Below are 23,713 nucleotides of genomic sequence, written 5' to 3'. Positions count from 1 at the left end.
CTTCCGTGGCTTTGCTTGGGGCTCCCGTCCCACCAGGAGCCCCGAGCACCCAGCCGGCACGTCCGCCGGCTGGATGGGGTCCCGATGAATGCCGGAAACGGCATCGATCGGGTCTCCGATGACGTAACCCGGAGGCGGCATCCATGACGTCACTTCTGGGTTACTGTGCTGCAAAAGGCGGCAGATTTGAAAAACGGCTGTATGCAAAAATGCCGTTTTCGGTCTTTTAGACCCTCGATCCCTCCATAAAGTGTACCTGTCACTACATATTGGTGTCACAAGGGATGTTTACATTGCTTGTGACAGCAATAAAAGTGATCAGATTTTTTTTTTTTTTTAAAAAAACCTGTAATAAAGTTAAAAAAAAAAGAAAAAATAACTAGGAAAAAAAAAAATAAAAAATGTAGCCGTCACCGTTAGCTCGCGCACAAAAAAAAAACGTATACGCAAGTCGAGCCGCGAATGAAATCGCTGTTCAAACCACACATGTGAGGTATCGCCGCGATCGCCAGAGCGTGGGCAATAATTTAAAAAAAAAAAGAGCTACACTCTAACTCTAAACTGGTAACCGTTAAATAAATTTAAAGCGTCGCCTATTGAGATCTCTATTGACCGTAGTTTGTCGCCATCCCACGGGGGGGGGGGGGGAGGGGGCGCAATTTTAAACCGTAACATGTTGGGTATCTATTTACTCGGCGTGACATCATCTTTCACAATATACAAAAAAAATGGGCTAACTTTACTGTTTAGTATTTTTTAAATGCAGTGATATGTGATTTTTCAAATTTTTTCCAAAAAAATTGCGTTTTAAAGACCGCTGCGCAAATACTGCGTGACAAAAAATTTTGTAATGACCGACATTTTATTCTCCAGAGTCTTTGCTAAAAAATATATATATAATGTAATCTAAGTAGTTTTCTAGGAAAAAATACTGATTTTTAACTTGTAAACAAAAAGTGTCCGAAATAGGGCTGGGGCTTAAGTGGTTAAAGTTGATTTTTTTTTTTTAAATTTATTTTATTTTTTGTGGGGTGAATGAATCCGCACCAAACCCTGCAATGGTCCCATGTCCTGCAGGCTGCTGTTTCATGTAAAAATACTTTTGTTTTGCTGTCAGATACTGCCCAGAGTGGAAATTTTACCCGGGTTAACATCATGGATGTATGAAGGACATGTGCTGTTTGCCCGCCTGCCCTTCTGCCCCCATTTGCAATTTACAGAACTTGTACTATAATTGTCCCACAATGCGATCTGTGAATGGACAAGAGGAGAGCCGGTCATTCATATGCTGCCCCTTCCATTCACAGAACGTGTCTTACAGTTTGTTTAAAAAAAAAAAAAGTAGCCTCTGCCTGAATAGGAAAGCCTACCCCCTGCCAGCATGCTGCAGAGTGGGACCTTAGCTCTCTGTGCGCAAGCAGGGGTCTCTCGGCAAATGTCCAGCATGCCCCCTGCTGAGCCAAAGCTAGAGCAGAACGCATTGCAGATTGCACGCATTGCACTATGGGACAATTTTAGTCTGAGTTCTATCAGTAGGTGAGGTTGAATAAAGACAATAGTCCATCCAGTTTTACCTGTGTAGGTGTGTGTGGCTGTAATCATCTCGCATACCCCTGAATGTTCTGATCCTTGAGATGTAAGTTCAAGTCTTTTGAAAGCCACCATACTACCCGCAGAAACCACCTCTTGTGGTAGAGAATTCCACAATCTTGTAGCCCTAACAGTAAAGAACCCTCCTCGTTGCCTGAGGTTAAAACGCTTCTCCTCTAATCGCATTGTATGCCCTCGAGTCCTCATGCAACTCCTTCGAATGAACATTTTTTTTTTTTTTATGCTGAGATCACCATTGAGATATTTATAAATTGCTATCATGTCCCCTCTCAGACGTCTCTTCTCCAGGGAGAATAAATCGAGCGATTGCAGACGCTCTTCATAGTTAAGGTCCTCCAAACCCCTAATTAGTTTAGTTGTCCTTCTCTGGACTCTCTCCAGCTCCAACACATCCCTCCTGAGGACTGGTGACCAGAACTGGACAGAATATTCCAGATGCGGTCGGACCAGAGTTTTATAAAGTGGAAGGATTATAGTCTTATCTCTGGAATACATCCCCCTTCCTTATGCATGCTAATATTCTGCCGGCTTTGGCAGCTGCTGCTTGACATTGCATTCTATTGCTTAATCTATCATCAACCAAGACTCCCAGATCTTTCTCCATGGTCATCTCAAGCCCATTCGTAGCTGCCGCTGTTAACCCCTGCAGCATCAGAAGTTTGCCGCTCTGTGCAGTATCCATTGGCAAGCAGGAAGGATGTTTTATATTAAAGTGTTACTAAATCCACAACAGTAAATCAGTCTGTATATGCAGTAAAGCATGCTTGTTATACTCACTGTGGAACCTAAGGGGTTAATCCTCTGCATTGTGTAAAAAGGCTGTTTGATGCCGTCTTCTCTGATCCTCCCCTTCTTCCACTGTCCCCAATCCATCCCATGATGGAACAGAGCCTTGGGGGCACTCTGCATATGCTCAGTTTGTTTGTTTTTTTTCCTTGGGAGGGTGCATAATATCAGCACAGGTCCAATCAGCACTGTCCAGACAGAGGGTCAGGGGTCCTGCAGCCTCATAGGACAATCAGAGGAGAATGAAAACTCCTACAAGCTTTAACCAGGCATTGATAGAAGTCACAAAGACTGCTAATTGGAAAAGGTATTTAGCACTGTATATTTACTAACCCATTGCATTTCCATGTACTGTGGGAGACCAGACAGTCCTGGGTTTAGTATCATGTTAAGCAGCAGCCTGCAGACATGGGGTCCACACTTTAACAGGGAACTAATGTGTTCTTGTGCCCCCCCCCCCCAAAAGAATAAAAACCAAAACAACAAAATAATACTCCAGCTTTAGGATCTATTCGCACCAGATGCAGTGGAATGAATTTTTTACTGCACCCCCAGCTGCATAAACCGTCCAAAATCAAGCTTGTCCTATGGGCAAAAATCACACTATTGCAGTGCAGCGCAGTGAAAAAAAAAAAAAGTACAGCAAGCTGCATTTTTCCGCACTGCAGATGCACAAACTCATGAAAATGCAAAGCAGTGCAGTGCACATAAAAGCCCAAAGGCGACAAAAGTGACCTCAAAGGAAATGCAATCTTAGGGAAAATGCACGTAAATGCACATTACAGCGCATGCAAAAATGCGCAGTTCCTGGTGTGAATGGGCCCTTACTGTGTAAGTGTGAAAATAGCAGCAGTTCAGTAATACTGAATTTTATGGTACAGGTAGCCCAAGGCAAATGAAGTACGGTTGGATTCTTGCCAAAACAGGAAGGGAGGGGCAATTCTGCACCCCCCCCCCTCTCCCTCCCTCCCAATGGGGATGTAGACAGCACAACATTCCCTTCTATATATTTTATTCCCTCCAGCCAAATAAAATAAAAAAAACCCTCAAAAAGTCCCATTTATCACTGCACATCTTCCATAAAACGTTGCTCCAAGCTCCTACTGCGGTTGGTCTTGTGACCTTTGTACCTCGGCATATGGTCACATGATCTCAGCTGATGAGCTTTAAGGGATGATCAGCTGCTGTGCCTGACTCTGATTCCCCCCCCCCCCCCCCCCCAATTCAGCAGAAATAACATTTCTAGATGCCTGGCCAATGTTATCTGAACTCCATGTATAGTTTTTTTCTGAATTTGTATGGTTTATGTCATTGTAGGCACTGCACAGGGTGAATTTGATTTAAATAAAGCCAATTGAAATCATTTTTAAAGCGCAACTGTCATCTCTGTCCTGCAGCGGCTCCTCCTCTGACCCACTGTTGACTCACCGACAGTCCCATTCACTTTAATGGGACGGCTGGTGATGCGGCAGTGACACAACAAGGTGAGGGACGTGGCGGCAGCAGGTGAGTGGATGCCCGCTAACAGGCGCTGCCATGATGGATCTGAAATGACAGGGGCTCTTTAAATGTAAGGACTCATTCTTGCTGGTAGTTAGTGTGAATGCATCAATGCAGTGCGTCTTACAGTATCTCACAAAAGTGAGTACACCCCTCACATTTTTGTAAATATTTTATTCTATCTTTTCATGTGACAACACTGAAGAAATGACACTTTACTACAATGTAAAGTAGTGAGTATACAGCTTCTATAACAGTGTAAATTTGCTGTCCCCTATAAAATAACTCAACACACAGCCATTAATGTCTAAACCGCTGGCAACAAAAGTGAGTACACCCCTAAGTGAAAATGTCCAAAATGGGCTCAATTAGCCATTTTCCCTCCCCGGTGTCATGTGACTCGTTAGTGTTACAAGGTCTCAGGTGTGAATCGGGAGCAGGTGTGTTAAATTTGGGGTCATCTCTCTCACTCTCTCATACTGTTCACTGGAAGTTCAATATGGCATCTCATGGCAAAGAACACTCTGAGGATCTGAGAAAAAAAAAAAAAAAAAATAGAAATGTTGCTCTACATAAAGATGGCCTAGGCCAAAGGTGTCAAGGCCCACTGGCTGAATCCGGCCCTCCAGGCCATTTCATGTGGCCCTTGCATCTTTCCTGCAGCTGCTCCATCTGCCTCATCCCTGCCCCCACATTGTCTCAGCAGACGGTAGCAGAAAGGACAAAACTCCCCTGCCAGATCCTGTGCTTCCCTCTGCAGCTACAAGGAGGACCACCCCCCCCCCCCCCAACTTGGCACTTGGCAGCAGAGAGGAGGACACAACTCCTCCTACAGATCCTGCACCTCTCTGTGCAGCTGAAGCACCCCCACCTCTCCGCCTTCACTGGTCTCAGCATTCAGCAGACTCCGGCTGCTGACTTCAGCCCTCCTCCAGACCCTGCAGTTGCTGCTTCCCAGCTCTGCCTCCAGCTTCTTCCCAGAAACAGCACATGGTAAAGGGGATGCACTGTGATGTCGGAGGGTGAGGGCTCCTGACCTCTAATAGTGATGGGCTACATATAGAACTGGCCCTCGACGACCATAATGGTGATGCGGCCCGCAATGAAATTGTTTGACCCCTGGCCTAGGCTATAAGAAGATTGTCAAGACCCTGAAACTGAGCTGCAGCATGGTGGCCAAGACCATACAGCGGTTTACCAGGACAGGTTCCACTCAGAACAGGCCTCACCATGGTCCACCAAAGAAGTTGTGTGCACATGCTCAGCGTCCTATCCAGAAGTTGTCTTTGGGAAATAGACATATGAGTGCTGCCAGCATTGCTGCAGAGGTTGAAGGGGTGGGGGGGTCAGCCTGTCAGTGCTCAGACTATACGCCGCACACTGCATCAAATTGGTCTGCATGGCTGTCATCCCAGAAGGAAGCCTCTTCTAAAGATAATGCACAAAGCCCGCAAACAGTTTGCTGAAGACAAGCAGACTAAGGACATGAATTACTGGAACCATGTCCTGTGGTCTGATGAGACCAAGATAAACTTATTGGGTTTAGATGGTGTCAAGCGTGTGTGGCGGTAACCAGGTGAGGAGTGTGTGTTGCCTACAGTCAAGCATGGTGGTGGGAGTGTCATGGTCTGGGGCTGCATGAGTGCTGCCGGTACTGGGGAGCTACAGTTCATTGAGGGATCCATGAATTGCAACATGTACTGTGACATACTGAAGCAGAGCATGATCCTCTCCCTTCGGGCCACAGGGCAGTATTCCAACATGAGAACGACCCCAAACACACCTCCAAGATGACCACTTCCTTGCTAAGGAAGCTGAGGGTAAAGGTGATGGACTGGCCAAGCATGTCTCCAGACCTAAACCCTATTGAGCATCTGTGGGGCCTCCTCAAACGGAAGGTGGAGGAGCGCCAGGTCTCTAACATCTACCAGCTCCGTGATGTCCTGGAGGAGTGGAAGAGGACTCCAGTGGCAACCTGTGAAGCTCTGGTGAACTCCATGCCCAAGAGGGTTAAAACAATGCTGGAAAATAATGGCGGCCACACAAAATATTGACACTTTTGGCCCAATTTGGACATTACTTAGGGGTGTACTCACTTTTGTTGCCAGCTGTTTAGACATTAATGGCTGTGTATTGAGTTATTTTAAAGGGAAATTTACACTGTTATACAAGCTGTACACTCACTACTTTACATTGTAGCAAAGTGTCATTTCTTCAGTGTTGTCACATGGAAAGATGCAATAAATTATTTACATAAATGTGAGGGGTGTACTCACTTTAGTGAGATACTATATCTCAGCTTGCAGAGCTTGGATTAATTGAGTTTACCAAAAATGTAAATATTGCAGAATATTCAGCCTCATGCTACATAACTAAGCTCCATTTTATGCTGAATAAACAAAATGATTAATTTTTCTATTTAAGATACATTATCTTTGGATAGATTTTTACTTCAAAAGCATTTTTTTTTAAATAAATTTGATAAAAATAAAAAATAAATAAAAATCCGATTTAAATAATAAAGAAAAATATATATATTTTTTAATGATTTTATGATTTTTTTATGAGTAGATTGCGTGTGAATGGTGCTGTGTACACAGGCAGTGAGCTCAGTGGGTGCACACTTGTGCTGAATACAGTATATATGGTTAATGTATAACATAGTGCAAATAACAGTGCACCATTAACCCATAGCAGGCAGTCAGAAGTCGGTTTTCTATATTCAACTCAGGGTGTCGGAGCCCGAAGACGTAAGATGTCCTTTGCCAGATCCAGCTTGTATAAGCCCCATTCACGCTATGTAGCATGTCACTTGTATGTATGTAGGTCGCGTCTGGCGCATGCGTCAGCCCATTCATTTCAACAGGCTGCCGTACATGTGACAAATGCAGCAAAGACGCTCCAGTATCTTTTAGAGCTTTGTGTGTCTTTGCTGCATTTGGGGTGCCATTAGCAACAAACAGAATTGTAAGCGTGGCATGCAGGGGGGTATCTACTGCAAGGCAAACAAGGCATTTACCTTGGGCAGCATTTTTCAGGGGGGCGGCGCCACCCCCAGGCTGAAATACAGAGAAAGACGGCTCTTTAACCACTTCCCGTGCTTTCCGTGGGTATACTGGGATGAGGAATTGGGGGTCTTGTTTGGGGGAAATCCATACACCAATTATTTCCATTTTGGCATAGTACAATAAGAAACCAAGTAGAATTTTGGTATAGCGAGGCCTCTGTTCATCATCCTAAATGCCTAATAACGCCAGCTCAGATGACCATGGCAGGGACAACTGTAAACGGGCATTAACCACTTGCTCACTGGGCACCTAAACCCCCTTCCTGCCCAGGCCAGTTTTCAGCTTTCAGCGCTGTCACTGTTTGAATGACAATTGCGCGAACATGCTACACAAAAGACCGAAAAAATATATATATATTTTTTTTTCACACAAATAGAGCTTTCTTTTAGTGGTATTTAATCACCATTGGGTTTTTATTTTTTGCTAAACAAGCAAAATTTTGAAATTAAAACGTTTTCATTTTAGTTTTGTTATATAATTTTGCAAACAAGTAATTTTTCTCCCACATTGATGTGCGCTGATAGGTGGCACTGGTAGGTGACACTGATTGACAGCACTGATGGGAATTGATGGGTGGCACTGGTGGGCACTGATGAGGCCGCAGTGGCTCTCCATGTGTGGGACGGATGTCAGCGCGAGGGAATAAAAAGCCAATTACCAGCTTCTGTTTACATCACATGATCAGCTGTCAGTGGCTGACTGCTGATCACGCTGTAAGGGGCCAGGATCGGCCCTTTACTCTGATCTGTGATCAACCAAATCGCATGGACTCGCTGATCAGAACGCGCTGCCCACGCCTCGCAGGGGGCGCACAGGCAGCGCATTCTCAGGCGGAAGTACATGGACGCCCTCCCGGCATTTTAGGCCTGCACTGTAGACCTCTTTCGGCTATAGCGCGGGCGTGAACCTCCACCCAGAACCGTGCCTCCCTAGGGCAGGGCCAGAACATATGATAATAGATACCAACAGTAGAATGGCATCGGGGGCTATTAGCGTGGGCAATTAGGGGGAACGCTGTGTGTATAGTAAATTCTATGCAAAATCGTTGTTTGCACCAATTTGTCACGGGATGATATCACTAATTTGGAGTCGACCTCAAAGCACTCCTCCCAGGACTCCCTTTCCAAGGATGGGATATCCACCATCTATTGCTCCCACAACTTATCCATTTTAGGAGACGCTATGCTAAGAAGAGGCAGATAAAGTGAAGACGGGGCTTAATAAGGGATTCCTGTACAAGAAGTTCCTCTATTGGAACTTCAGGCTAGGGGGCCACAGAAAATTGCGCTCTCGCTGCATGATGCAGTTGAAAGTAACGAAAGTAAATCCACCTAGGTAATCTAAAACTTGTGGCAAGGTCTCGAAGAAAGCTGTACCGCTGCGGGCATAATATCTCTAAGGCTCCATTCACACCTGGGCGTTTTCAGCTCCAAAAACGCTCAAAAGAAACGCTTCCAAAACGCCCAACAAGTAAAACCCCATTCATTTAAATGGCCCCTGTTCACATCTGAGCGTTTTGCAAAACGCCTGTAGCTGAAAAAAGTACATGAGCTTCTTTTTGGGCTGATTACCAGCGTTTTTGATAGATGTCAATGAAAAACGACTGAAAAAATCGCGGTAAAAATCGCGGTAAAATCGCGGTAAAAAACGCTACGCTCAAGTGTGAATGCAGCCTTAGTGTTTTGATTCCAAAACGTGCCCATTTGAGGGTCCGATAGCATTCTGAAGTGGGGTAGAAATGGGTTATCCCACAATAGGTGGAATGGGGATCACTGGTTTGGGTTTTATGAATCTCTTCCTAGCAACCGCCTAAACTCGTAACGTCTCCCTAGTGGAACAAGGCAGGGAGGCAAATGCTTCCGTCCTCTAAAAACTAGATTACAAAGTTTCTTAAGGGAACCCCGAATGGCGCACCACCATACAGAAGGGCCCAGTACATATCTGAATCGAATGAGTTTATTCAAGGTATATTATTCAGTTATCGCATGTCCACACTTCTGAGTAATGGCTTTATGCAGTTTTAATGATTTTTAATAATGTTTAATAAACGTTTTGGTCTTATCAATTTTTCCAAGCCTCCAGTGGATTTCCAATACTGGCCCATGGTAGTGGATACTTCCAAGAGTCATGCACGCTTTCAGTCTTGTGAATGGACTGTTCCTAGGGCTGCAATTAACGATTATTTTCATAATTGATTAGTTGGTCGATTATTTTTTGATTAATTAGATAATACCCTTAAAGTGTGGTGTTTAACCACTTCTGGACCAGAAGGATTTGCCCCCTTAATGACCAGGCCATTTTTTGCAATTCGGCACTGCGTTACTTTAACGGACAATTGCACGGTCGTGCGACGCTGTACATGGATGTCCTTTTTTTTCCCCCCACAAATAGAGCTTTCTTTTTGTGGGATTTGATTACCTCTGCAATTTTTTTTTTTTTTTTTTCACTATAAACAAAAATAGAGAGACAATTCTGGAAAAAAAAACAATATTTTTCACATTCTGCTATATAATGTTCCCCAAAAAAACTAAAAATCTAATTTTTTTTTAACATTTTAGGCCAATTTGTTGTCTGCTACATATTTTTGGTAAAAAAAAAATCGCAATAAGCGTATTTTGATCGGTTTGCGCAAAAGTTATCGTGTCTACTAACTACAGGAAAGATTTGTAATTTTTATTGTTTTTTTTTCTCCTAGTAATGGTGGCAATCAGCAATCTTTAGTGGGATTTCGACATTAGGCTGGGCAGATCGCACCCCTAACTGACATTTTTGACACTTTTGGGGGGACCAGTGACATTACTATAGTAAATCAGTGCTAAAAATACGCACTGTTACTGTAATAATGAAACTGGCAGGGAAGGGGTAAACACAGTGGGTGATCAAGGGGTTAAATGTGTACCTAGGGGAGTTTTTCTAACTGTATGGGGGTTGGGATTGTAAACACAGCTGACCGTCCTTCTCCCTGGAATGATTAGAGTGCCTGTGATCCTTCTATATAGGATCACATGTCTCTATGATCATTTCACAAGCCCCCCCCCCCCCGTTAGAATCATTCCCCTAGGCTCACATTTAACCCCTTGATCACCCACAGTGTTAACCCCTTCCCTGCCAGCGTCATTTGTACAGTAAAGTGTAAAAAATGTCAGGAGTCAGATCTGTCCGCCGCAATGTCGCAGTCCCGCTAAAAATGGCAGATCGCCTCCATTACTAGTTTAAAAAAAAAAAAAAGACAAATCTTTCCCGTAGTTAGTAACTTTTGCGCAAACCAATCAAAATACGCTTATTGCGATTTTTTCTTTTTCTTCTTTTTTTTTTTTTTTTTTGAGAATGTTATTATATGGCAGAATGTGGGGAAAAAAATGTATGTGTGTGTGTGTATATGTATGTATGTGTGTGTATATGTATGTATGTGTGTGTGTGTGTATATATATATATATATATATATATATATGTATATATGTATATATGTATATGTGTGTGTATATATATATATATATATATATATATATATAATTTTTTTTTTTTTTTATTATTATTTTTTTGTTTGTTTATAGCGCAAAAAATAAAAATCGCACAGTTGATCAAATACCACCAAAAGAAAGCTATATTTGTGGGAAAAAAAGGACGTCAATTTTATTTGGGTACAGCGTCGCACGACCGCACAATTGTCAGTTAAAGTAACGCAGTGCCGAATAGCAAAATGGGGCCTGGTCATTAAGGGGGGAAATCTTCCGGTCCAGAAGTGGTTAAAACACTCACTTCCTGCCCAGGACTACATGTCCCATGAGGCATTACTCCTTACACATTCACAATGTTAGGCACTGACTGACATGTATGGACGGTGTAGCTGTATGTGTGCTTCACTGTATTTCCTGATATGTAAACAAATAATGCATTCTGTATGCAGGCCAACTAATCAGCTGACCAACTAATCGATTATGAAATTAGTTGACAACTATTTTCATAATCAATTAGTTGTTTCCGTCCGAACTGTTCCTAGCGTCTTCACGGCCATGGACTGGCTCTAGACATGAGGACCGCAGGGACAGTCCACCATTGGACGTGGGGGAGCGTGGTTTTCCAGGGGATCAAAGGATCGGGTTAGTATAGCCTTTCGGTGCGCCCCTAGACAAAACGAGCAGTTAACCCATGCAGTGCAGGCACAGCCCCAATGCATGGGACAAAAACATTTTTTCACTGCGTTCTTCTTTAATTTGGGGTACAGTTTGGGAAAAGAGGGGTTGTATGGCCCTCCAGAGCTGAGCAGTGGGTTACTGCAGACTGTTTGTCCACTAATGTGCTAACTGTGGAGCGATGGTGTTGGTTTCCTCACTGTAGTTATCTTGCATGCCAGTCTTCCTCCTGCTCCCAATTATAGCAGGGTGGCTCCAGGACTTGTCATTAGAACATTCAGAGCCAGCCGTCATCTGATGGGATTTTGCATATTGCATAATAAAGTGAAACTCTGCTGTCTCACCCTGGAATATAGATTAACCACTTGAATACCGGCATGTATACCTCTTAAATTTTTTAGTAAAAAAAAAAGAAATGGTGTCAGTTGGAATATTTCCGAGTTTGAAAATGAGTACCTTGCACATCGGTTTTTGAGTCACATGACCTATGAAAAACACACTATAAGCACAGTAAAATCGCACAAAAATTTTTGAATACCTGCATTTTCGCCACCTTTTTTCTTTATTGGCAAAATGCCGAAAACACAGTTTTCGGACAATGTTTCTGCACATCTCTAGTTAAAATACCTAAAAGATGACTGCATCTACTCAGACTGATCTGAAGTGGTAAGTGGGGTACCCCAAGGTTCTATCCTGGAACCAATTCTGTTTAATCTATTCATAAATGATCTAGAAGATGGGATAAATAGCTCAATCTCAGTTTTTGCAGATGACACAAAAATAGGTAGGGCAATAACTTCACATCAGGGTCAAGAAATCTTACAGAATGACCTGAACAAAATAATTGAGTGGGCAACTACATGGCAAATAAGGTTTAATGTGGAGAAATTTAAGGTACTGCACTTGGAGGCTAAATACATAAATGCAAACTACTCACTAGGGGGCGAACCTCTGGGGGAATCAAGGATGGAGAAAGATCTGGGGGTCCTTGTGGAAGACAGACTGAGAAATAGCATACAATGTCAAGCGGCAGCTGCCAAAGCTGGCAGAATTTTGGCATGCATAAAAAAGGGGATGTATTCCAGAGATAAATCTATAATCCTACCACTTTATAAAACTCTGGTCCGGCCACATCTGGAGCATTCTGTCCAGTTCTGGTCGCCAATCCTCAGAAGGGACGTGCTGGAGTTGGAGAGAGTCCAAAGAAGGGCAACGAAACGAATGAGGGGATTGGAGGACTTCAATTACGAGGAGCGACTACAAGTGCTAAATTTATTCTCGCTGGAAAAAAAAAAGCCTTAGAGGGGACATGATAGCAATTTACAAATACCTCAATGGTGATCCCAGGATAGGAAAAAACTATTCAGTCTCGGAGTGTAAGAGGACACGTGGCAACACAATGGGATTGGAGGAGAAGTGGTTCACCTTATGCTGCGTAGGGGTTTTTCACGGTCAGGGCGGTAAGAATGAGGAACTCTCTTCTACAATTGGTGGTATCAGGGGGGGAGTATGGATACTTTTAAAAGACTCTTGGATGTGCATCTCAAAGATCACAATATACAGGGATATGGGAAATGATTATCATCACTGACACACACACACACACACCTACACAGGTTGAACTGGATAGACGATTGTCTTTATTCAACCTTAACTACTATGTTATCTGATTTGGATAGGTGACAATTTTCCACCTGGCTCACTCCCTCAGTGATGCTGACCGGGCCACCCACAGCTTGTATTTTGGCCAGTTCAACAGAAATTTGGGGAGTCCGACAGGCTTTAGACCAGTGATGGTGAACCTTGGCACCCCAGATGTTTTGGAACTACATTTCCCATGATGCTCCACTACTCTGCAGAGTGCATGAACATCATGGGAAATGTAGTTCTAAAACATCTGGGGTTCCCAGATTTGCCATCACTGCTTTAGACTGTTGTTGTTCTAAAGATCCCCAAAGAAAATTGTGTCAATTGGGTCCCGGACAGCAATAAAAATACTTTTGTTAGTGGAATGGGAAACAGGCTTTATTCACATCTATTGTCACTTAGCAGCACCTGGTAATGCACATGTAGGTATAACCTGGCCTTATCATAGGTTTTGTGTTTTAGTAAATGGAGCGTTCTGTTTCTGAATCTAGTCACTGTTTTGGCGTGCTGTTTTCACTTTCTTTTGCATTTTTCATCATATAATCGGCATGAATCACCATGTTTTTATGACGGGTTTACTTTACCTATACTGGAAGTGCTGGAGTGCAATCTTGGTGGATCTTTGTACAGATATTAATCATATGAAAGTTTTTTTATAGAGGAATATAACCCCCCCCCCTCTGTCCAGACAGAGGGTCAGGGGTCCTACAGCCTCATATGACAGTCAAAGTAAAATGAAAACTCTTCCTACAAGCTTTAAGTAGACACTGATAGAAGTCACAAGACTGCTCTATACTGCTGATGAGAAAAGGTATTTAGCAGTTTATATTTACTAAAATAATTGCATTTCCATGTTTTGTGTACTGTGGGAGACCAGATATAGTGAATGCAGGCTCCTGGGTTTAGAAACACTTTAACCCCCCCATCATGTGCTTATTTTGATATGGGGCCACATGCCAGCATTATCGATCTGAAGCCAACGGACATCAATCCAGGAGCAAACAGGCAGCATGAGGCCCCGTTCACACTGGGGCGATCCGACTTGCCGGGGCGACCTCATAGGTCGCGGCGCACTGCTCGCACCACGACCTCGGATCGGCCGGCACGGACTTCATAACATTGAAGTCTATGCAGGTCACTCCGGGTCGCCCCAAAGAAGCTCCGGACCCTTTTTCTAAGTCAGAGCGACTTGTGTCGCTCCTATTAGAACGGGTCCACAGCTTCTCTATGGCAGGCGACCTGTCAGGCGACCAGGTCGCCTGACAGGTCGCCCCAGTGTGAACGGGGTCTAAAAGTGATATTTAAAATGGAATTCCAATCAAACTTTTTTTTTTTTTTTATTTTACATTTCGGTAAGAATGGGGATAAGTTTGAACTTGTCTCTGTCCCTATTGGGGAGATTTTCTTCTTTCCTGCTTCTGGTCCTAGGACAGAAAATGAGCAGAATCTCCCTAAAGTGGGGTACACACTAGTAGAAAATCTGCCGAAAATTCCCGTCCGAGGTAAAATCGTACGATTTTCGGCTAGTGTGTACACGGTAACTTTCAGCAGCCGATCCCGACTTTTTCATCGGAAAAAAACGGAGGGACGAACACCAAAATTTTTATCGTCCGTCCCCAGACTACCAATTTTCGTTTAATGTGTATGCAGTACGTCCGTGAAAAATCGGATACGAAAGACCGAGCATGATCTGACGTTGCTGACAACCCGGAAGTCTAGGAACAAATGTCCAAAAAAAAAAAAAAAAAAAAAAGGACGAGAAATTTCGTGAACATTATGCACTGTCTACTAAAAACGGTAATGAACGCTGAGCAAGAGAGAGAAAAATCGGAGGATATTTAGTCCGATTTCCGTCAAGTGTTTACGGGCCTTAACCACTTGCCGACCGCCACCCGACTATATACGGCGGCGGTCAGCCCCTCCCAGGCAAAGTGACGTATGGGTACATCACTAGCCTGGGAGCGAATAGGGGGCGAGCGCGCGCCGCCGGAGGCGCGCTCCCGCTCGTACCCGAAGAAGCCGGCGCGTGTGACCGGCGGACCCGATGTCCGCCGGTCACTCGCGATCGTCTGTTAAACCTGGAGAAAGGCAGGCGGCTAATGTAAACAAAGCCGCCTGTCACTCTCCCCTGTGTAAAAGCACAGATCACTCGGTCCTGCTATGTAGGACCGTTGATCTGTGCTGTTACACAAACAGCCACATCCAATGACAGTAAGAAATACGCCCCTAGGGACACACTTAACCCCTCCCTCTCCAATAAAGTTAACCCCCTTCCCTCCCAGTGTCATTTTTACAGTAACAGTGCATATGTATAGCACTGATTACTGTAGTAATGTCACTGGTACCCCCAAAAGTGTCAAAAATGTCAGTCAAGGGTCCGATCTGTCCGCCGCAATGTCGCAGTACCGCAAAAAAAATCGCAGATCGCCGCCATTACTCGTTAAAAAAAAAACAACAAAACAAAAAAAAAACAACAAAACAACAAAAATGACAATCTTTCCCTTAGTTGGTAATCGCATTAACTTTTGTGCAAATCAATCAAAATACGCTTATTGTGACTTTTTTTACCAAACATAGGTAGCAGAAAACAAATTGGCCAAAAATTAAAAAAAATTAGATTTTTACATTTTTTTGGGGGAATTTCATATAAAAAAATGTGAAAAATATTGTTATTTTTGCAAAATTGTTGCTCTTTTTTTGTTTATAGCGCATGATCAAAAAATCGCACAGGTGATCAAATACCACCAAAAGAAAGCTCTGTTTGTGGGAAAAAAAGGACGTCAAATTTGTTTAGGTACAGCGTCGCATGACCGCGCAATTGTCCATTAAAATCACGCAGTGCCGAATCGCAAAATACCCCCTGGTCAGGAAGGGGGTAAAATCTTCCGGGGCTTAAGTGGTTAATGATCTCTCTCTAATAATCTCTCTCTAACACAGACAAAAATAAAAGTGAGCAATAGACTGGGAAAAGGTTGTCATGTCTAAAGCCCCATACACACGTACCGATCGTCTGCCGAACGATCGGCCGTCTTTTGTCCAGGGCTGTCGTGTCTGTTGAAAACTGCAAAAGACTGCACACGAATTTTGTCGGCCAACAACAGCCGACTGCAGAAGTGATGTCATGTGATGGTTAACTTTCCTTGTCTTTTTTTTTTCTTTTCTGAGCATGCCCAGTCTTGCTAATCTGCCGTCTGTTGGCCGAAATCTGTACTGACTGGCAAACAATCGGCCGTTCTGGTGTTGGCCAACAAAAATTTTAATGCCTGCACGACAGATTCTGTTCAGCCGAAAATGCGCTGTCGGCTGTCGGAAGCATCATACTAACAAGCCTACAATCGGCCGATCGGTCGTCGGCCGAATATTTACGACCGACAATCGTTACGTGTGTATGGGGCTTAAGGCTCAGTTCACATATATGCAAGTTGGATGCGCTTTGAACCGCCTCCAATTCACATGGCGTGAACCGGCTCACATATCTGCAGGAGGGTGCATGTGATCAGCACAGGGCCAATCAGCACTGTCCAAGCAGAAAGCCAGGCAGCCTCATAGGACAGAATGACAACTAGTCCTACAAGCTTTAACCAGACACTGATAGAAGTCACAAGACTGCTGTATACTGCTGATGAGAAAATAATTGCATCTCCATGTTCTGTGTACTGTGGGAGACCAGATATAGTGAATGCAGAGTCCTGAGTTTAGTAACACTAAGTGCTGACCTCTACGTGCTTTCACCTGCCCATTCCTTTCGGTTTTTTCCTCTTATTTCACCACTTCACCCCCCCCCCCCCCCCCTCCGTCCAAAGACAGACCAGTCACAGACGACCACAAACCCCACAAGAATGAGGAAGCAGACCATGTAACTGCTTATTACAGACAGGCTGGTGATGGGAGGGCAGACAGCTAGGCAATCGGAGTCCGAGCACAAAAACATGGAGTCATACTAAAGATCTAGAAGAAATATACAGTATATGGAGAGAGTTTGAAGATCTTGGTGTTGGGAGAGTTCAGGAAGTTTATTCAGAGCTACATTCCACTCCGACAGGTAGAGTCCTGCAGCTCCAACTTTACATTTCTCATGTATGCCGGGGGGGGGTTATACTCCTCTATAAAAAAAACTTTCATATTAAAAATATCTGTACAAAGATCCACCAAGATTGCACTCCAGCACTTCCAGTATATGTAAAGTAAACCCGTCATAAAAACATGGTGATTCATGGTGATTATATGATGGAAAATGCAAGAAAGTGAAAACAGCACGCCAAAACAGTGACTAGATTCAGAAATAGAACGCTCCATTTACTAAAACACAAAACCTATGATAAGGCCAGTTTACACCTACATGTGCATTACCAGGTGCTGCTAGGTGACAATAGATGTGAATAAGAGCCCATTCACACTAGCACGACTTGTGAGGCGACTTGTGTAGCCCCAGGTAGCTTGACATAACAAAAGCAATGTTAATCAATCAGTGCCGTCTTAATTGGCACTACTGAAGTCGCTCCGACTTCAGAAAAGGGTCCTGTACTACTTTGAGGCGACCTGTGATCCGACTGTCCCATATACTTCAATGGGAGTCGCCTCCTTATATTAATTGAAGCGACTTGTTATCAGACTTTCCAGGAAGAAGAAAGAGATTAGCCAGGCATTCCCCACAGACAAAGTCGCCTGTCTCTTCAAAGTAGCGCACAAGTCTCTTCCAAGTCTCTTCCAAGTCTCTTCCAAGTCTCTTCCAAGTCTCTTCCAAGTCTCTTCCAAGTCTCTTCCAAGTCTCTTCCAAGTCTCTTCCAAGTCTCTTCCAAGTCTCTTCCAAGTCTCTTCCAAGTCTCTAAACAAGTCTCTAAACAAGTCTCTTCAAGTCACGGGGCGACTTTCTGGTCGTGGTAGTGTGAACCGGCTCTAATCCCCCATTCACACTACCGCGACGCTACTTCGCACCGCGACCTCCGAGGTCGCGGTGCGAGCAGCGCGTCGTGACCTCGGAGCGGCCGCCACGGACTTCATAACATTGAAGTCTATGGCGGTCGCCTCCTAGTCGCCCCAAAGAAGCTCCGGACCCTTTTTCTAGGTCGGAGCGACTTGTGTCGCTCCTATTAGAACGGGTCCGTAGCTTCCCTATGGGAGGCGACCTGCGGCGACCTGTGAGGCGACCAGGTCGCCTCACAGGTCGCCTCTATGTGAACGGGGCTAAAGCTGGTTTCCCATTCCATGAACAAGTATTTTTATTGCTGTCCGGGACCCAATTGACACAATTTTTTTCGGGGATCTTTAGAATAACAGCAGTCTAAAGCAGTGATGGCGAATCTGGGAACCCCAGATGTTTTAGAACTACATTTCCCATGAAGTTCATGCACTCTGCAGAGTAGTGGAGCCTCAAGGGAAATGTAGTTCCAAAACATCTGGGGTGCCAAGGTTCACCATCACTGGTCTAAAGCCTGTCAGACTCCCCAAATTTCTGTTGAACTGGCCAAAATACAAGCTGTGGGTGGCCCGGTCAGCATCACTGAGGGAAGGAGCCAGGTGGAAAATTGTCAGCTATCCAATCAGATAACATAGTAGTTAAGGTTGAATAAAGACAATCGCCTATCCAGTTCAACCTGTGTAGGTGTGTCAGTGATGATAATCATTTCCCATATCCCTGTATATTGTGTTCTTTGAGATGCACATCCAAGAGTCTCTTTTAAAAGTATCCATACCCCCCCCCCCCCCCCCCCCGATACCACCAATTGTGGAAGAGTTCCACAGTCTTACCGCCCTGACAGTGAAAAACCCCCTACGCAGCTTAAGGTGAACCACTTCTCCAATCCCATTGTGTAGCCATGTGTCCTCTTACACTCCAAGACTGAATAGTTTTTTCCTATCCTGGGATCACCATTGAGGTATTCCTTTGATCTAGAACAAGGTTCTTCAAACTATGGCCCTCCAGTTTTTCAGGAACTACAATTCCCATCATGCCTAGTCATGTCTGTGAATGTCAGAGTTTTACAATGCCTCATGGGATGTGTAGTTCCACAACAGCTGGAGGGCCGTAGTTTGAGGATCCCTGATCTAGAAGAACAAAATACATTGTAAAACATTATGTTTATAGTTATCTTGCAGCCTAAGGCTACTTTCACACGGGCAATCCCATCCACTTTTTCAGGCGGACCTGATCGGATGCCCCATGCACCCCTAAGGAGCAGCTGGTATCAGCGGAGACATCTCCGCTGACACCCGCTGCTATCCGATCCGATCCTGTCCGTGAAATCCAGACGCATGGAAACCCTATTTTCCATCCGCCTGGAGAATCGGATCGGATGGGATCGGATCCCAGTTGGTCCGTTCTCATCCGATCTCCCTATAGAGAAGATCAGGGATTTGACCGCTCCATCTCTGCGCACAGAGCGTGGATGGAGCGGTCATCCGCCTGTTTAGCGGGGATTGGCGGATCGATCCCCCGCTGGGCAGAACGAACTCCGTCGGGCGGTGCGCCCGTGTGAAAGGGGCCGAACGGTCCTTCATTTTGCTCAGCGGGGGATCGATACACTGATCCCCACTGAGCAGGTGGATGACAGCTCCGTCTCCGCTTACTTTGCAGAGACAGACCTGTCAGATTCCCGCTCCCCTCTATGGGCGATCGGATGAAAACGGGCGATCGGATGAAAACGCGCTGTCTATCCATTTTCATCCGATCCTCCAGACGGATGGAAAATAGGGTTTCCATCCGTCTGAATTTCACGGACAGGATCGGATCGGATAGCAGCGGGTGTCAGCGGAGAGGTCACCGCTGACATCCGCTGCTCCATAGAGGTACATGGAGCATCCAATCGGTCCGTCTGAAAAACTGACAGGCGGACCGGATCGAAAAGCCCGTGTAATGGGGCCCTTAAAGTGGTGTTCCAGCTGTGGAAAACAAAATGAAAAGTCAGCAGCTACAAATACTGTAGCTGCTGACCTTTAATATATAGACACTTACCAGTCCGGGGAGCCCGCAATGTCCGCACCCCAGCCGATTTTTCACATCGGCTGCCACGACCATTCACTGTAAGGGATCCCGGCCTTTCAGCTTCACAGCTTTTTCCCTACTACGCATGCGCAAAGCGCGCTGCACGTTCTTATTGGCAGGGGGAAGGAGAAAGGGGACGGAACTTCTGAGGGATGCTGTCTCCTGGAAGTGGGGAAGGGTACCGTTTTCCCCCCTCCTGGAGGAAGCTTATGATCAGAAGTTCCACTTTTGAACGGAACTCTGCTTTAAGAATGTTGCTAAACATTTGCCTGAGTGAGCAGAGAAAAGCTCTGAATGAATCAAGGAAATGCCGTTTTAACCACTTTCCGTCTGCTCACATGTGGCTCGTTATCGTCCAGCGTTGTAGACCTACGTTGCTGGACTCTTCCCCTTGTGGGCGGCGCGCATGTTCCGCCGGAGGCTCGCTCCCGCTGGGTTCAGTCACAGCGGGAGTCGGGCCAGGGGAGGAGCAGCGGCGATCGCCGCTGCTCTTCCCCGATCGTCTGGGAATCGAGTCTGGAGATCCGCCCGCTTGTGTAAACAAAGCGGGCGGATCTCCTAAGTGACAGACAGGGTCAGATTGCAGGGTTCAGCTTAGCTGAACCTGCGATCTGTCCCTGTGTCACTCAGTCACCTCCCCCCACACATGTCAGTAAGCACCAGGCATACATTAACCCCTCCCTCTCCAATAAAATTAACCCCTTCCCTGCCAGTGTCATTTTGACAGTAACAGTGCATATTTATAGCACTGATTACTGCAGTAATGTCACTGGTACCCCCAAAAGTGTAAAAAATGTCAGTCAAGAGTCTGATCTGTCCGCCGCAATGTCGCAGTCCCACAAAAAAATCGCAGATCGCCGCCATTACTCGTTAAAAAAAAAAAACACCAAAAATGACAGAAATCTTTCCCTTAGTTAGTAAACGCAATAACTTTTGCGCAAACCAATCAAAATACACTTGCGATTTTTTTTTTTTTTTTTTTTACCAAAAATATGTAGCAGAAAACAAATTGGCCAAAAATTATAAAAAATTTTGATTTTTACATTTTTTTGGGGGGAATTTCATATAAAAAACGTGAAAAATATTATTTTTTCAAAATGTACGCTATTTTTTTGTGTATAGCGCAAAAAGTAAAAATCGCACAGGTGATCAAATACCACCAAAAGAAAGCTCTGTTTGTGGGAAAAAAAGGACGTAAATTTCGTTTGGGTACGGCGTCGCATGACCGCGCAATTGTCAGTTAAACTCGCACAGTGCCGAATCGCAAAAAGTGGCCTGGACGTAAGACCGCAAAAGTGGTTAAGATCGTGGGGGGGGTGAATCAAGAGTTCGATTTTTGTTTTCATTCTTTTTTAACAATTAATCGTTCAGCTCTTCCGGACGTGCATGCAATCTTGGTTTCTCTTAGCATTGACCTCCTCTTACAGACATCATGTCCAGCGTTTTCATTGCTGCTCCCGGCCACTGAATACTTCACTGTTCCTTTCCATTCTGCTCCCTGATCACGTCTGTTTTACCACCTGTTGTTCCTTCATTCCTCCTCTGGCTCTTCTCCTTCCCATGCCAACCCCCCCCCCCTCTCTTTTATTCCTCTCCCCTCCCATGTTTTGCCGTCACAGCACATTCCAAGACATTCAATTAAGTCTCCCCCACCTCCACAATTCTCCTTTTGAGGGCCGGGAGGGAATTTGTCACATTTCGCTTAATTCAGCAGGCAGGTCGTGACCTCATTTAGGGGTCCCCGAGACACCCACCTCCATTAGACGCCATCAATAATAGGTTCTATTAAGTGATTTAACCTGCAGAGCTTCGTACTTGTCTTGTGTCGGGTCTATTAACCCATTCCTGCACCTATAATGTTGTGCTGACCTGTCGGTGATACTGACGCACACCTCTTGTCCTACGCACAGATGGGCGGTACGAAGAGCAAGCCAAGGGAAGCCGGCCAGCGGAGCCGCAGTCTGGATATCGCTGAGGGGTCCCACACACCGTTCCCTTCGCTGTCTGCTTCTCAGACCCCCAGCAAGAGCCTGGACTCCCATCGACCCGCCAATCAGCCGTTTGGGGGCAACTGCGATCTCACGCCGTTCGGAGGGGTCAACTTTTCGGATACCATCACCTCTCCGCAGAGGACCGGGCCACTGGCAGGTTAGTACATGGGCATGAGGGTTTTATGGCACAAAGATGGTTTAGGTATAAAGCAAGTTGGGTGCAGTTCAGAACTTTAACAGCTTGTTTTTTACTGTATCCCCGTTTCCATTTGGAGTAGTTCACACCTTTGCGTTTTGCAATGCGTTTTTCAGATTTGCAGAAACTCACTACAGTCCATTTAACATTAGTTCCTATGGGTCACGTTTACATCTATGCAGTTTTCACTACTATGTTTTTTTTTTGCACAGAAAGGTGCAAGGACTTTTTTTTGCACACGGTATGGTGTGTTTTTGGCTCTATAGACTTTAAAGTGATTTTAAACAAGGTGGCTTTGATTTAAATTAAGTCGATTTAAATTATGATTTAAATCACTAGTAAAAAGGCTTGATTTAAATCATGGGTGTCCAACCTTTTGGCTTCTCTGGGCCACATTAAGTGTAGAGAAATTTTCTCGGGCCGCATATAAAATATATACTATATTTAAAGGTATACAAGTAATAAAACGCCGCCGTGCCCTTCCCACGCTGATGCCCCCCCAGCACTAATTTAACACAACTAGAGGATGATCCCTTCCGAGGCTGCCTCTGCCTATAGTTAGTTGGCCGTGCCCCCGACCCGACTTCCTTCCTCCCCAGCAAAAAAATAATTAAATTGTCAGGGGGCAGTGGGCCGCATTGCCTGCGGTTCTGGGCCGCATGCGGCCCCCGGGCTGCAGGTTGGACATGCCTGATTTAAATCATTTTTAAACAGCAACTGTCCCTCAGCTGCTCCTCCTCTGACCTGCTGTTGACTCCCCGCCAGTCCCATTCACTTTCATGGGACGGCTGGTGATGTGGCAGTGACACAACAAGGTGAGGGACGTGGCGGCAGCAGGAGAGTGGATGCCCAATAACAGGCGCTGCCATGATGGATCTAAAATGACAGGGGCTCTTTAAATGTAAGGACTCATTCTTGCTGGTAGTTAGTGTGAAATTGTGTGAAAGCATGGGGGAAATTGTGTGAATGCACCCATGCAATGCAATTCTGGCAATTGCACTGCGTTTTGAGATCTGTATCGGGGTGTCCTTATTCTAACATTGACACCTGGAGCAGATTGCATGTACGCTGTGCGATTGCTATGCAGTGCGATTCCTGCATTGCATCAGTGTGAACCAGGGCTGAGTGCGATTCACATGCAGTTTTGTGCAGTGAGAATTTAGTCCATTAATTTTGAATGGGCCTAAATCGCATTGCACCACACCAAAAGTAGAAACTCACTGCAACCAGGATACATGGTACTTCTGTAGCATGGGATTTGGTGCGGGCAAACGCACTGCCTTTGCGACCTGCATTTTGGGTGTCATTAACATAATACTGACACCCGCTGCAGATCCCGAATGCAGTGCGTTCTAAGCAGGGTGCGGGACATGCACACAGGATGCTGCCATTGTTGCCTCCCTAAAAATGTCAGTTGACTGGCTGTTTATAGCTCCCATACTTTCTAAGTCACAAACCTGGAACATTGTGCCTCCAGTGAAATTGGACTGGGTTAATGAAATTACGTATTTACCCAGAGATGACCAGGCAGTTGGCATTTTTGGGAGCCGTCATCAGCAGCAGTCTATTTCTTCCAGTACAGCTTTCCTTTATCCTGTAGAAGTGAGCAGAATCCAGAATTGGATGAGTTGGTGGACAAGCAATTTGAGGTTATCTGTCATGTGATAAAGGTTGGCCTCTTTCACACGGGCACACCGCCCGACGGAGTCAGTTCTGCTCAGCGGGGGATCGATCCACCGATCCCCGCTGAACAGGCGGATGACAGCTCTGTCTCCACTCTGTGTGCAGAGACAGAGCTG

At 45.1% G+C, this 23,713-nt stretch overlaps 1 protein-coding gene across 2 annotated transcripts in view; it reads left to right on the top strand.

Moving 5' to 3' along the window:
* The window catches only part of SRC (SRC proto-oncogene, non-receptor tyrosine kinase), a 131,950-nt gene that overhangs the window by 58,415 nt on the left and 49,822 nt on the right, over nt 1–23,713 (top strand). For both annotated transcript variants that reach the window (XM_082271234.1, XM_082271235.1), the window contains exon 2: nt 21,638–21,875. In XM_082271234.1, coding sequence (XP_082127360.1) covers nt 21,638–21,875 — 238 coding nt within the window. The remainder of the gene's footprint in view (nt 1–21,637; nt 21,876–23,713) is intronic.

This window comes from Pelophylax lessonae (genome assembly GCF_965119305.1).
Source record: "Pelophylax lessonae genome assembly, chromosome: 11".
In the NCBI taxonomy this organism is placed as follows: domain Eukaryota; kingdom Metazoa; phylum Chordata; class Amphibia; order Anura; family Ranidae; genus Pelophylax; species Pelophylax lessonae.
Note: the sequence above shows the minus strand (reverse complement) of the source record. Positions and strands in the feature narration are given on the sequence as shown.